General features: G+C 39.3%; 1 protein-coding gene across 2 annotated transcripts in view; it reads left to right on the top strand.

The window, feature by feature from the left end:
- Positions 1–16,916, top strand: part of LOC137293678 (GRIP and coiled-coil domain-containing protein 1-like) — an 88,858-nt gene that overhangs the window by 29,252 nt on the left and 42,690 nt on the right. For both annotated transcript variants that reach the window (XM_067824374.1, XM_067824373.1), the window contains exons 5-6: positions 2,705–2,794; positions 10,617–10,745. In XM_067824374.1, the coding sequence (XP_067680475.1) occupies positions 2,705–2,794; positions 10,617–10,745 (219 nt within the window). The remainder of the gene's footprint in view (positions 1–2,704; positions 2,795–10,616; positions 10,746–16,916) is intronic.

The raw sequence follows: 16,916 nt of genomic DNA, 5'->3' as shown, positions 1-16,916 counted from the left end.
AATGACAGACCTGAGATCAATCTCTTAGACTATGTGTCTACATTTAGGGACAGACTTTCAAAAGCAAGTGAATTGGCCAGATGAAACTTGAAAGTTTCTCAAGAAAAAATGAAGCTAAACTATGACAGAAAGTCAAAAAGACAGAAATTTCACTTATGGTGAGAAAGGGTTAGTTTTGCTTCCCATTCCTGGTCAGCCACTGAGAGCAAGATATCAAGGTCCATATGTTGTTCACAAAAAGGTTAGTGACACAGACTATGTCGTCTTGATGCCTGGTCGTCATAAGCAAAAGAGATTGTGTCATGTCAACATGATTAAGAAATATCATGACAGGTTAGAAACCAAACATGTCAATTGTATTGCCACACCCTCTCCAGTTACTGATTGTACTAAAGACAATTGTGAAAATGTTGACATTGATTATTGTGTTAGCAGTGTGAAGTTTGATGATCTTAGTGATAATGTTTCACCAAAATTGAGAAATTGATCGCATTGGTCAAGCTAAGTACATAAGTAAGTTTGACTTACTGAAGGGCTTCTGGCGGATTCCACTCACATACCATGCAAAGAAAATATCGGCATTTGCTACGCCAGATCAGTACGAGGTGATGCCGTTTGGTCTGAAGAATGCTCCAGCGACGTTCCAGAGACTCGTCAACAATGACACATCAGGCCTTGATTGTGTCAAGGCTTACAAGGATGATGTCATCAATTACGACATGGAGTGGGATGACCATCTGAAAAGGACTTGTGCTTTCTTCGAAAGACAGTCTGAGGCAAAGTTAACTGTGAATCTCGCCAAGTGTGAATTCGGGAAGGTCGAATTTTTAGGACATGTTGTAGGACATGGCCAGGTACAACCAGTTCATGCTAAAGTTGAAGCAATTGTACATTTTGCGGTACCTCAGTATAAGAGAGAAATCATGAGATTCTTGGGTATGGCTGGCTATTACAGAAAGTTTTGTCAAAACTTATCACATGTTGTATCTCCACTTAGCATCCTTTTGAGGGGAAAAAAAATTCAAGTTGGATAGCAGTTGTCAGACTGCATTTGAAAAAGTCAAAGCCATAGTCATGAATTACAGGCATCAAATTTTGAGGAAGCATTTAAGTTGCAAATTAATGCAAGTGATGTTGGTGCAGGCGCTGTCCTGATTCAAGAGAATGATTCAGGAATTTAACATCCAGTTTGGTTGGGTTTTTTTTAGAAATTTGACAAGCACCAAAGAAATTATTCTACCATTGAGATAGAGACATTAGGTCCTCTGTTAGCTTTACAGCATTTTGAAGTGTACCATGGTACCACCACTTTGCCAATTGAAGTTTTTACTGATCGCAATCCCTTGACTTTTCTTCACAACATAAAGAACAAGAATCGGAGGTGGAGTTTGACCTTCCAATCTCAGTGAGGATTAGAGCTGTTATACTCAGAGCACATAAAGCAGCAGGATTAGACCCTCCGCGAGCCTCTAACCCACATGAAGTCAGAGCCCTAGCTTCTACACTAGCGCTACATGGAAATTGCTCGCTATCTACTGTAATGGAGGGTTGTTTTTGGAAGTCAAACACAGTGTTTGCCAACCATTACCCACGAGACATAGCCGTCAGTTTGGGCCACTTGTCATTGTTCAGCAACTAACAGTTCCCCAAAGGCGCTGACTTCACTCCCCCGAATTATCACGTGACTTGTTGAAGCTCTGCGGCATATAATGGTGGAAAGCCCATGCGCACGTCTTGAACAGACTACCATGAGTGATTAGGACCCTGTACTAGTAATGAAGATATTTGTACATGAAGAAGGGTTGCAGCTAGTCTTGATTGCTATATCTTGACATTTAGTTGCATCAGAAACTAGCAGGATGCTAGTTACTTTTGATGTCATCATGTGCCAGTCAACGAGGCCTTCTACGGGAGACAAGTTCGACTGGATGTGATGCCCCCAAAATCTGCAATGAATATGAGAAGAATTGGACCGAATTATCGCTGTTACAAGTTCCTGTTAGGGGGAGGAATTATTGGACGTTATTTGGAACAACCAACTGAATCCACCATAGTCTGATGGTCTGACCCACTGCCGTTTCTGCCGGATTCTGTAAGCAATTAAGCATGAGTCAGGATAAGGAAAAATATATAATTTTCTGATTAAAATTGATATTTTATTCTTATCATGACTCATGACAAAAGCCCTCACAGACACGCTGAATTCTCATATTCTTGTGTTGGGCGATTATAGGAGAGAGTGAGTATCATGGCCGGTCAGCTGACCATGTGTGCAGGAAGGGAGGTAATTGATGGGTGAGTGTGAATTTTACGTCCGCTTCTTTTCATTTGTTCCACTACCTTTGCCAGGAAGAGGAGATAAGCAATTAAGCATGGGTCAGGATAAGTATAAAATATCAATTTTATTCAGAAAATTACTTAATGTGTCTCAAAATATATACCAGTGTCAATAAGACCTTTACGAAAGTGCTCATTAATGAATCTTTTGAATGACGTGGAGTGTAAAATCTTTTTGTGAGTTGTAAAATCATCCAAATTCCCAGTTGTGCATTAAAATCCCCTGTCATTGCATTGTGTAGCTGTTTGATATAGTTCAGGCATGGATTGCTTACAAAACCTGCATTTTGAACAAGAGTGCAAATTAGCTATTGATTTATGATTTATTAGTTATTATGTATTATGACATTAACTGATGGTTTTCCAGATGGAAATTGAAGATTTACAGAAGAGTCTTCATCTCACAACTGAAAAAAAACAAAAGGAGCATGCTGCATTGCAAAGTCAGATATCAGAGGTAATTTTATCTTTACTTTGAGTTACACACTTTGCGAGCTGATTGCCTGTCTGGATCCTTTTCTTTTGTGTTTAAGACAGGGTCTGTTTGGAACATCCAGTCACACTAGATTACTAAGATACCGTTGATATCACTACAAGTCCATTTAATGAGTTTTGAATAGTTTTTACACACCCTGATAAGTAAAGTTGGAGATGGTGTTTTCTCTGAAACCATGGCATCCCCAGTCTCTACAAAAGGCTAAAAATCATTGGGTTGGACCATTTATCCACCTCTTCCTGAAAATGCACATGTACAGGGAAGGGAAAAATCATCTGTGCGCCTGTACAAGTTTCATAACCATCCGAGAGGGCTTTGACAGATAAGGTAGAGCGGCCAGCCAACCTAATAAGGAACAGCAACCAACACATTTGCTCCTTTGCTGCCATCATAGGGAAGGCTAACCTTTCATGTTAGCCAACCACTACCTGAAAGACATCACCACCAAGGACGTCTCCGGCATTCACCAGTTTGAGCCACTTGTTGTAGTACAGTTTTTTACAGTTCCACAAAGGCACTGAGTAGGAATCTCACCTTTTATCACATGGACTTTTTCATAATCCAGGCTCCAAAGAGCAAATTGGGAGTCCATGGGTACTTTGAAGACTAGGCCAGCATATGTGATTAAGATCCTGTACTTGTAAGGAGCATGCTTCTACATGAACAACTCTATGATGAGGACATCATGAAGAAAGAGTTGCTATAGATAACTAGTGTTAGGAAGAAATTAGTATATCTAAAAATCCACATGAATCTGAGAGATTTACTTGCCTTAAAGAATCTGACAAGATGTTGTCAATCCCGAGTTGGCAGATGAAAACTGGCAGAACAGGATCATGAGAAGTTCTGTAGGTACAGGCTCCCATGGGTGGGTGAGTGAACTTTTATGTCCTCTTCAAAGGGAACTACAAGGAATTCAAGTGTTCCACTATTATTCGCATAGAAGGAGACAAGCATAATAAGCATGAGTCAGGATAAGTATAAAATAGTTGCAGGCACCTCAAAAGCATGCAAGATCAGCCACTGATACCCACTGTGAGGACACTACAAGACCTATTCATACCCACGTTGTGGTCATCATACCGTGCCATGCCATGCCATTAGATACTATTCCAGACCAAATAGAACCACTTTGCTACTTCATGCCAGTACAATAACAATAGTTAATAAAGTCACTTCCCACTTGCAGTTGTCAGAATGTGATTCTTAATCAAAATATTAACATGAAGTGTCAATTATGCAGTGAATTTACAGAGACTGTCCAACATCTTGTCAGTGCAGGCCCCCCTAAGTAATTGAAGGAATTACAGCAAATTTGAAGGAATTGCATCTCAAATGTAAACAAACACAGCCCACTCGCGAAACAATTGCAGCGATATCGGTAATTTAGTGGTAATAACAGAAATACATCGGCCCTATCGGAAGCAATGTCACGCAGCAAAACATGGCGTCGTTGGAACAAGCACCCGTCTCGGTGAGATTTGTTTTTAGTTCCTACTATTACAATTTTATACTTATCCATCTTTGACCACCCGTGTTGAATGCGTTTAGGTATGAGGTGTTGTCGGGGCAATAACTTATGTTTTTAGGAAAAGATAGTCACTCTAGGAGAGTGTCACAAGTCATGCCCCTGCAGTTTGTTTACATCTGAACATCGAAGTCGTGCCGATGATTACGAACGTGCGCCAGATATAACATCATTTTTTTTTAAAAAATGTGTTTAAATTTGTCAGTTGCACTTCATAGCAAGACAAATTATGGCTCATAAACTTCTTCATGGCGCACGTTCATGATGTTCGTAATCATCGCACGACTTCGATGTTCAGATGTAAACAATCTCCAGGGGCATGACTTGTGACACTCTTCTGCAGTGACAATCTTTTCCTAAAAACATAAGTTATTGCCCCGACAACACCTCATACCTAAACGCATTCAACACGGGTGGTCAAAGATGGATAAGTGTAAAAATGTAATAGTAGGAACTAAAAACAAATCTCACCGAGACGGGTGCTTGTTCCAACGACGCCATGTTTTGCTGCGTGAGTTTCCGCTCGCGACCGAAAAATCTCCGAAGATGGCCGATCGTGTTTCCAGTATTACCGACATTGCTTCCGATAGGGCCGATGTATTTCTGTTATTACCGCTAAACTACCGATATCGCTGCAATTGTTTCGCGAGTGGGTTGCGTTTGTTTACATTTGAGATGCAATTCCTTCAAATTTGCTGTAATTCCTTCAATTACTTAGGGGGGCCTGCAGTGGATGCCTTTTCTTGGCACAAACAGCATATCTTAAAAGACATAATGGCATAGCTCGTTGCTTTTACTACCGTCTCCGCCATCTCTGTTTCCTTGACTCTGATGTCCATGCATTGTATGACCCTGAACATGTCCAGGGCATCATGGAAAATGACAGCTTTGGAATAGGCCCATATACAGCCTCAGAAGAATTACAGCCAACAAACCTGATCTTGTCCTTTTTGATGAAGCCAATCAGTTTCTTTATATCATTGAACTTTCTGTCCTTTTTGACAGCAATGTCACTGGCAAGATTTAGGAATCTTGGTACGACCCTGAACCTGTCCAGGGCGTCCTGGAATATGATGCTTTTTAAACTTCTCTGGAATAGGCCAATATACTGCCCGAGATGAATTACAGCCAACAAACTTGATCTTGTCCTTTTTGATAAATCCATTGAATCCAGGAATTGTGTACTTGTACAATTTCAGATAAACACTGTCCCATGATTTTTCACACTCTTTTCACTAAAGTTTTTAATGTTCTGTGAGCTCTTTCAATTGGATTACCTTGCGGTTTATCAGCAGGAGTATAACTACATCTAAAGTAGATCTACTGTCGGAAATAAAAAAAAGGAACTCTTTTTAGTGTGTTACTCTGTATCCTCAATTTACACAACTGCAAATAGCATATGTTGAAATAACTCACTTGGCCCAACCTGGCATTCAGTGGGATGCTTAAGAGAACATCCAGAAAAAGCATGTTTACTCATAAAGTTAAACAAAAATATAACTAGCTGCTGAAAACAATAGATTGGACTATAGATGGCAGTTAGACCGCTCAGCCACAAATAACGACAGAAAGTCGACTCACCTGGCATGAAATGCATGCGCTGCCTACTGGTCCAATTGGTTATATCATTTTGAGTAGATAGATAAAATATAGATATTTTGAGTTTTTAGTGTTGTTACGAGAGTATGTTTTTTTATTTGTATGATCACTGCTTAGGTGATAGTTATTATGGGTCACATTTCGTATCACATATGTTCAATGGCAATAGTATTGTAGCAGCACACCTTTTTTTCTATAGCGCTCCAGAGTTGGCTCCTTTGTGTGGTTGTTTATCTTGTCAACTTCCAGCTAACGAGAAAGTTCTAAGTGAATGGCTACTCTGTGCTGAAATGTTCCCAACACTGTCAGTAGAAATAAAGGCTGGTTGTTATGTTGAGGCTCACACACAAACTAACACTCGTGATTATACTGAAGTTGTGTTCCTCTTCCTACCATTATTTGTTTGTGAACATCATCTACATTCAAGATTGACACTTCATATCTAGCTGTTCTCTGTGGAAACAAGTTTCAGTTAGTATGTCAGGTCTCACTGTAAATGCCAAGATTCTGGTGAGTTACTATTTGATATTTGTGACCTATTACCTTGGACTTAAGGCTCGATTGCATTGTACTAGAAATCAGTATTCTGATTCCTTGTAACTTGCTCATTGCTTGCTCAATATATTGTTGAATGTCTTAGACTTGTCTCTGTTATATTTTGCTGGTTCAAAGGGGATTTCTTATACCATTTGTCACGGCAGTTCATTAACGTAACATTGTGTGTTGAATATGTCTCATCTATTAACATCTTACATGTCTTTAATGAAGTTTATGCTAAGATATGTAAAGGGCATGATAATAAGGATGTAAAGTGCTGATATCTCTATCACCTAACTATAGTCTGCTTCACCCATCCTGGTTTTCCTTTGGGATAACACCTACTACTTGTTTCTTTTTATAGTGATAGCATGACTCCATGGTAGTTACATCCTTAATGAAGCATGAAGTTATTATTTTTTCACATCAGCTATCATTTATCATGAAGCCAAGTCTAATTTCAAAATGGGCATTTATATCATCGCACACTAATTAGCATAAAGCCATGGTCTGTTCCAAATAAGTCACTTTGGACTTAGGAAAAAATCTGCATTGCTCATTTCTCCACTAATCTCTCCTCAGTAAAGTCCTTTTTTAATGTTTCCTATCTCCCTAGATCTGGAACTGTAGTTAGGCCGAACTTATTTCAGGAACATAAGGTTGCGTAAAAGGGGGTGTGGTAAAGCATTCCATTTCATTGGTCAACGCTGGCTATCATCTGCCATTTGTGCCAAGATTGTTTAGTTGAAGGTCAAAATCGGCTTTCAGTCAACTTGTAGCAATAACAATGAAGAACTGGTAGGTGTCATGAGTGGTGAGGATAGGCCAATCACCCATGGTTATGTTTAGATGAAGTTTTCATCGATTGCATGCAATGGTAGCATAGCAATCGGCAAAGCAGGTGGGTACACCAAAGTGTCTAGCCTTGATATGTTGTAATGTGAAGTGTTTCAGGTTGGGGATCATTTCAAAATTTTCACATTTAAAAAAAAATCTTTAATCCTTGCAATGACATGCCAGTGCCAAGTACTACATGCATCATACGTTGAGAGGCTTATGGAGCAGTCTCTAACCTCAAACACATTTATTTGTTTACACTTGAGCTTGTCTGAAAGGCTGTGAGAGGTTAAGATTGCTCAGCAAAGTTTATCAATTAGGCTGAAATATTTTGAATTCTTAAGTCTAAGTACTTCAGTTAGAGATATTAATGGAAATATTTCATCCTTTATAAGCTTGTTTATTGCATGTAGATATAAACAAAATCTCAGAGATAAATTAGATTTGTATACCAAAACCATTGATGATAACACAGTACTTGTTTCTGCTCAATCATAGACCGTGTCTGTCTATAATGTCATCAGTATGAGGACTGAACTGCCATCCACAGTGTTGCACTTGACTGAGATCAACATCATCCTTTAGGTTCAGTTCATAGGTAAGGTCTTTCACAAAGCCTAAACCGTAATATATGTTTTTCTCATATTCCTTCAACAAACTGTTTAATTCTGGCTTGTGTCCAAAGTCAATGAGACCTATATTCCAGTTTGTGGAACTGGAATCTGAGGACACAGAATCGTTCTCATTATGATTGCAAGCAATATAAACACACTTGCTGACAACATTGGGATGCTAACAACTATCCAACCAGTCCTAGATTCAAACTCTGAATGTTTTTCTATCATCACATGTTCGGCCACAGTATTTGACTGACTAATAGCTGCTTTCAAGATTGCTTGACTTCTTGGTGGAATAGTAATTCTTTCGGCAATATGAATCTTGTGTACACTGCCATCAGCAAGTAAACTTCTAAAGTCCGCTGACTTTTCCTTTGGCTTTACAACTATTTCATCAAAGCTACACAAAGTTCCATCCTAGCCACAAATGTTCATCATGAACATGAAACACATGGATTTTATAATCATAGATTTCACCACTGATTTGAAAAGTTGTATCAAACACATCAAGGAACCTGATAGATCAGTCAATTAAGATTTTGTCTCTTCTAGACAAACACCATAAATCCCATTTCCTCTTGTAACACTGTTCCTCTTAATGACGGGGCTTCATGCCATAATTGCACTTCATAAGAAACACGGGCTTATCGCTGTCCTCACACAGAGATGTCTAGCCATGTCTGCAAGAGCATCAAATTTGGAGATTCAAATTGTTGACAAATGGCAATGTTTGGTTGTTCTCTAATTTTTTTACTTGACAAGCCATCAAATAATACTTGAACACAGAGTTAATTTTTGTTAGCTTTTGGTAATGAGGGGTATACTTCATCAATCTTCACCTAAAGACAGTGGGCGAAATCATCAATAGATTCATGGGATTTTTGACACATCTCTGAATTCCCTAGACCAGTACGCTCTTGTGTTCAATCAAGTTTTTCAATCAAAGTGGCTTTCCGAGTTGCATAATCAGTTTTGTTTTTATCAGAAATATAGTTGAATACTCTTGAGCAAAACCCTGCAGGAAGTACTAAAGCTGAACCATGTACCCTTTTATCAGAGTTCTAGTAAAGGCCAAAAGCTTTCACTTCATACATATTTTCAATACAGTTTGAAGTTGACCATTTTGATCAAACAGAGGAATTTTGAAATGCTTGGTATCGCCAGAATGTTCTTGACTTATACCACCTTCAGACATGATGAAATGAAGAGTATTCTTACCTAAATGCTCGATGACATTCACACAGAAGACGAAACATTTCAGCCACAAGGGCAAAATGGAACAAACTCATGTTATAGTTTGATGAAGAGCACATTCTTAGAAATTCTTTTTAAAGTCATACTTCCTTCAAAATTCTTCCATGTGTTCACAATATCCCACTGCTGATGCCATTGTAAGGTCTTCAGGTCCACATAACTCTCGAAAAAGATATACATACACAACTTGTTTTCTAGATAACGACAAGGCTGATTACAATCAAAATACGATCACGCCTCACAGTTCATGAGAACACGTGCTGGCACACAGTATTGTTGATTGTTGTGTTTTGATGTCCAGTTACCAGGAACACCCTCACAACAGGGATGCCCGAGAACATGATGGAGAAGTTTATCCCTTAACGAGGAAGATTCTTTTACAATATTTGGAGGAAGGATAGACCACTATGATCCAAAACTCCATGAAGAGAAACACGACCTGGATGTTAGAGCATACATAGGTTCTGGCACAACCTATCATGCTGTTATTTTCAATCAGTTAGACCTTGCTTTGAATATAGATTACAATTTGCGACTGCCAATTTGAAACATTATGCTGACTGTGGGTCCATTTGGAGGAAATTTCTTGACAAAAGTCCAGATGTGATCCTCAACAAGACATTAGAAGGGAACAAGCTTTTCTTCCACTATTCTCCATTGCTTGAATTCCAGCCAGGTTGCCTTCAAATCATAGAACAGGAATTGGCTCCACACTTTAGGTATCCATGTACCCATACATCTTTTGTCTAGAAAACATCCAGGATGTTAATAGCACCTGTCGATGACGTTAATATGTAGCAGTGTTACAACTGGTTTGCCCAACAATCTGGATTCAACTGGTGTTTTATGTGGCTTTCCTTATCTAACAACATCTAGCACCAGTGACCATCCCTAAACATGACTAGTGCATCAGGCCAGGTTTGAACTACATCTCTAAGTCTCTGATCCTCAGAGGATTTTGACACAAAGGTTTAGACACAGTGTCATCTCATCCCACCTGAACTATCCTTACAACTACTCTTCAAGATATGACATATAAAGGGAGGTTGATATTTAGTCTGCCCTAGACCATTAGACTGCCAAGGGTTTTGGTAAAACCACAGTGCCATTACCCATGAAAATCTGACACATGACCATTATCCAGTATGAGATGGGGAGTCCATATGAACAACTCAGTGTTATGGTTCTTTAAAAGATATTTCATATGAGCAAGTTCACTACTCGGTCATCATAGCCACAGAAACTGCTTCTGTGGTAGCTTGTATTCTTGTGGAAGGAGGAACCAAATCCTGCTCCTTGATAGGCATTTCATTAAAATTTGCCTTTCATCATCATCATCATCATCATCATCATCATCATCTCTTTTTCTTTCTCTCTCTCTCTAAAAAATTTAATTACTTTTCTCTTACAGCTTAGAAGTAAAATACGTGCACATCAGCTGGAGCGTCAAAAAGAAGAAACTGATCATGGTGTTATGCTTAAGGAACTACAGTTATTATTGGCTCAGGAGAGGACTGCCAAAGAACAGCTAGAAGCACAGGTAATCCTTGAAACAAGATTTATTGATTTATCATTACCATGCCATCTCAGAATACACATGTGTAACACCCAATCTGTGCAACTGCCCATTGTGCACATTGGATGGGCTGTTTGCATAGTGAATAATACATCTGGTCCACTGCATGCGTGAGACAGTGAGATGTTTGAGTTTTAAAATCTTATTCACAGTTGTCAAAATGAGAGTTCTTTCACAAAGTTCTATTTACCGAGTTATTTTGCAAAGATACTATGGGGTACTGAAAATCATGGAATTAAATATTGCATGGAAATGATATGTTTGACCAGTACACCTACAGAATATTGGATGCCTACCAGCCATATTGTTTAGTGTCATTTCATCCTAAACCAAACGCTAACCCTAGCTCTTAACCTTACATTAACCCTAACTCAAAACCTAAACTTTACCTTTACTCTTACCCTTATCCTTACCAAACGTTGCTTTCAAACATGGCAGAATGTAATCCTGTATTCTGTAGTCTTACTGTCTGATGAAATGTGCACCAGATAAATGGGATCAAACAATATCAGTAAAAAGAATTACAAAACAATTTCCTTTGTTGAACGAGATCCACTCACAAAATTGTATGCTTGCATGGGAGGGATCCTGTATAACTGATATCAAATTGCCTGAGAAATCAAGTAAGATATCATTTTAACACGTTTTCATTGTATTACATTAAGTCTCTGTAAGTTAACAGTTAACAGAGGATTAACAGTTACGCTTGCTTGATTGTGCAAATATTGTTGATCCCTTGTTTGCAGACTGGGAGAGTCACATTTACAAAACAGATACCCTAAATTGATGTGGCTCTCCTGGCAATAGTTCTGGTTTTCGAGTTACAAGGAAGAGAAGTTATTGAGCATCTTGTGGAAGATCAGCCCTATACCTCTCTTGAAATGCCTAGATTCAAGATAAACTTCGGGCCGAGTATAAATCTCACTTCAAGAAAATATGGAGCTCTAAGTTAAATTCTAGAAACAAGCACAGGGACATGTATTGCTTAGAAACAGCGCTCAAAAGACATATATGTGTATAGACCCTACCCTAGTACTATATAAAAGGAAAGGGATGTAACGCAGAAACCACCCCCTGTTCGATCAAAGTTACATGTCACCGCGTAAACTATTTTAAGGCCCTGTCAACGCCAACAGATCGAAAGCCAGATGATTTCCCTACAAAATGACCCATAACTGGTCACAATCGGATCATTATTTCAAAAGTTATACGCCACGAATCATCGAAAACAGCTATCTTCGCTATTTCAAGCCAAAATCATGGATCACCAAATACGGCGAAAACTCACCTTTTACATTCGTTTATCAATTCCAGCCATGTTGACAGCACCAGCATTGGGCAGGATTCGATTGGCTGCGGCATTCCGCGGGTCGGAAAACGTATTTCAACATCTACATATCATTTTCTCGACAGTAAGCAAGCATTTTCACCAAAACCGCTGGCAATCCTTCTCACTTGTCGGCCATAAGTGACCTTGACATTCAAGTGAACTGATCAGATCCGCACAAACAGACTCCAATTGGTTGGAAATAAAATATACAGTGGGAATGGCCAATCGGATGGCCCGAGTCTGTTCAGACCAATCAAACAACTAAATATTCCTTTTCCTAAAAATGAAATTATTTCACTTAATGAAGCTACTGTTGAACCTTTTACAAGCTGTTTGTTACATGAAGTAAATTGATGTGTCTGCCACTCAAACTTTGGAGGAACTTCACTCAGTTCCTGAGGACAAACCATCATATGATAACAACAAAAGACCAATGAAAAACTTGTTTCTAGTAAAACTTACTGAAGAAATATTTCCAGGATAGAGCTTTGCCTCAATATTAGAATGTCATGTCTAAAACCTGATGTCTAAAAGGCAAAAGACAGTGTCGAAGAAATGAAAATTACAAAACAGGAGAACGGAAGAAAAACTACTTTTCCAAATTATCAATTGCCCTATATGATAAGGTTTTAGTGGGAGCTGAACAGAGGAGAGAGTGACAAGAGCTTGGCAATCAGGCCTACCATACAAATGAGGAGCATATCATCAAAACTGAGCTCATATACACCAAAACAGAACAGAAATCACTGAAAAAGGAGGTAACCCTCTTGGGGAGTGATTTTAGACTGCATCGTGGAGCATGTAACCATTTGACATGAACCTGAGAATTAGGTTGAAATTTGGTGTCGGATGTGGGATCAAGAAAGCTGTAAATGTAGATTTAGGGAAGAATTTGTCCAGAAAATTTCAAGGTCAGTAGGTTGCAACATGGCATAGTGCAAGCAGACTATAGAGACCTTCACAAAAATCGAAAGGCTGAAAAGGACCAATACCATAAAAAACCAAAGACTTGAAATAGCATCGTTGAGATCATCCATGCCCGATGAAGCACTTCAGGTTCTTAGATATACTATTGAGGAAGATATCAATAAACCATGGGTGTTGATACACAAATTGAGAACATTTTACACAGGTACCATTGCTAGTTATGAGTGATAGGTTCAAGTTTTGGTGTGTACCTCATGGATCTGTGCAGGATTGGGACGTCAAGGTCAGAAAGGCAGTCATTCTATGTCATTTCACAACAATGGCTGATGAGATGTGTTGTGACAAATTTGTATTTGGCTTGCATGACAGTGATATGAGAACTGAACTTCTCAAGACTCATCTAAAAGCAGATAACAGTAAGAAATTAATGTCTGAAGTTGTCAGTGAAGCAAAAGCCTTTGAATCTTCACTGAAGGTAAACAGACTAATCATCAACTCTTGCAGAGACATAGATGAACAAATACAATGGACAAGACTTCATGAATTGAAGTGGTAATAAGAGAGGTCCACATTCATGGAAAGTATATCTAACTAAAGGCAAAACCTGTGATAAATTTGTAATTAATGACAATTTTGCAAGGGTATGTCTGCAGTCGAATTAATTCACATTCTATTCAAGGGGAAGAGGACAGCCTAGTAGGAGTCAAGGATGGGGTGGTCGATACACAGGACAGTGGTGACACCAGCCCCACCATAATGGTAAGACTTTCCACATGATCAGTATGGGGATACTTTTGATCAGGATAATGAATACCAGATATTTTCCCTTGACGCACAAGTTCACAACCTCAACACCAGAAGTGGAGGGGAAAAGTCCTTCGTAAACCTTCTATCCTCTGACACAGGATCTAATTTCAAGGTAATCAAATACCAAATTGACTCAGGAGCTACCTACAATACAATCTCAAAAGAAACAGTAAGAAGTGATTTTCCACAAATCAAACTCAGGACATCATCATACATCCTTCACTGACAGGGAGACTTAAAGCCTTTATATCCAGTAGGGCAAGTGGATCTGATTTGTCAAAGAGATAATCAATATCATCTCTTGAAATTTTCCAGTTCATGAAAAGAAAGGAAAACCAGCTCTCCTATCGGACACCTACTCAGAGAAAATCAGATTGATATAAATCAAAGATGATGAAGTATGCACATTGTCCACCCATGTAACCAGGACCTGTGACAAGGGCAGTTACCCACCAGGTTATCAAGCCAGAACTCGTTCACAGATAGGTATGGACTCAACTGACCCTACACAATATCAAGACTTTGGATTCAACGTTCTGCTTGCAATTGTCTGGATGTCATTCACAAGGAAGAATCAAGCCAGTGTTCAGTGCCTCAGCCAATGCCAGGTAACTTGTTCATTTACATGAGGGGTTCATCCACATACTACTAGATGGAAAATCATCTTTCATGTCAACCATGCACATGTCTTATGGAACCTACAGTTTGGCATTACAGGTACCCCAGAAAATTTTCAAATAAGACTTGATGGAGCCTGAGCGGAGGGACTGAGCAGTACCATTTCAAGAACAGATGGCATTCTCATATATTGTGAAGGAAACACCTACGAGGAAGCAGAGATTGATCATGATAGGAAGTGTGTGGGATTTAATGGAAAGATGCCTGCTCAAGAACATAAAATGTCACCCTTTCAAGCTTAGATTCAAGATGAAGGAATGAAAGCAGATCCAGACCAGATAGCTGCAGTTAGAGACAGAAACAACCAAAGCAAGCCTTTTAAGATTCATAGAAATGTTCAACTATCACCCTTCAGTGAAAACCTGTGTTAAAAAGAATGAAGCCACTCACCAGACTTGCCCAAGATGGTGTTCCCGCCTTATGGTCATCAACCGAGCAGTCTGCCTTCACACGGGTTTAAGAACTGACACCAATTGTCAGCTACCATGATCTGAAAAAATGCTGTTATTGCTGCAAGTGGATGCAAGTGAGGATGAATTGGTGGCACACTACTTCAGTCGGGAAACTCCACCCTGTTGCCTTCTCTTCTTGCAGCATGAATGCGACAGAGCAGCGATACTCACAAAGAAGGAGTGCCTTGCCATATGAAACACATTTTCCAAGTTTGGCTAATGGCTGTATGGGATAGCAGACATCACAGTCCACACAGATAATAAGATAATAAACCACTGGAGACGTTTGTGAAAAAAATGTATGCAAAGCACCTGCCGGTCTTCAGCAGATTCCCATGAAGTGACAGCAATATCAGTTCACATACAGAAGGGGGTCAATTCTCCATTTGGGAGACACTGTCACTAGCGGCACTCCCAAAACCAGTGACCATTGAGGTAACAGATTATGAAGTAATTCGTCTTGAATTGGAAACGGAAATCAAGGCTCACAATCCAAGGTCCTTGAAGCAAACCGAGGACAAGCTAAGGAGAAGACTGTGGAGGACCAACTTATGTCCAGTGTATGCTCTCTCATCGGTCAAAGATGGCCAGAGAAACAAAGTTCCCTTGATGTCAGACTGCTTCCTTCCGTGGGGATTCAAAGATGAACTCCTTCTTAGCAATGGGATCATTTACAAAGGCCCGCAGATCCTGATACCACAGTCCTTGTACAAAGAGATGCTGGAGAAGATCCACCTGAACCATCTGGGACCAGATTCTAGTCTGAGAATGGCAAGAGAAATGTTGTTTTGGCCAGGTATGAGGACTTCTATCCTCATTATCTGTAATGCATGTGGGACATGTGCACAATACAGGAAAGAAGCCCCAGCGAGTATATTGCCCTCACAAAGATGACAAAAGATTTGTTTGCATTTATAAATCTTCATTCCTCTCATTGACAATGGTAGAATAAATCTCTATGAATAGCAGTGAAAGAACCATGCATACTTATATCCGTACAAACCCGGAGTGTGGGCAGCCTTGAACATGAGCTTTCACGTGGGGCAGACAACAAGAAGGGAGGTCACTCTTAATGACGTGTAATTAGTGAACTGACGATAAAGTGAATGAAGCCGTCGTAAAGGATTAGCAATAAGACCACAAGCGGGAGCTGCAGCCATGTCGGAATGGAACACAAAGGCATGTAATTAATGCATACAAAGTAACTAAATGACCCTAAGTGGGGCACCACAAGGAGCCTATGAAATCATTGCCAGTCCCCACAATGCCATGTGTTTCTGACAGATCCATGACACTTAACCACAAACAGAATGCTGCAGACAATGAGACTAGTCCTGTGGTGGTGCAAACTCAACTGCTCTGGAAGAGAGACTGAAGGACTATGTGCTAGACCTTGATGATAGAAACTAATAGATTATGAAGGACAGTTAAAATGAGTCTAAGAGTGCACACATCAATTAAGTTTCTAAACACATTTCATTTCATACATTTGGCTTATAAAACAATTTAAAAAATTTTGCACTCTATATTGCATTCATGACTAAATGCTAGAAAAGTTTTCTGAACCTTATTATGTTTACTTGAGAGATTTTCCATTTGAAATCTAAATTTTCAAAGGAAGGGAAATGTTGATGGGAATGGTACATTCCAAATGTTAGTTGCAAATGCAGAGAAATGAAAGGGTTCATGGAATAGAATGGTGGCTCCCATACATGTATGCTGGCAAACAGAATAAACAACATTGTTTGTCAGCACTGGTCATGAACCTGAGAATTAGGTTGAAATTTGTTTTCAGCTAAGATATCTTTGCTTATATCAGCTGTGCTCTCTTTGTATAGGCTTATACTATGTACCTTTTGATGAGCGTTGTCCTGTTTTATGTTCTAACAAAACACAAGACCTACTGATACAGATCTTTACAGATACAATGCATGCAGAAAA

This window comes from Haliotis asinina, chromosome 8 (assembly GCF_037392515.1).
Source record: "Haliotis asinina isolate JCU_RB_2024 chromosome 8, JCU_Hal_asi_v2, whole genome shotgun sequence".
Taxonomy (NCBI): Eukaryota; Metazoa; Mollusca; class Gastropoda; order Lepetellida; family Haliotidae; genus Haliotis; species Haliotis asinina.
Note: the sequence above shows the minus strand (reverse complement) of the source record. Positions and strands in the feature narration are given on the sequence as shown.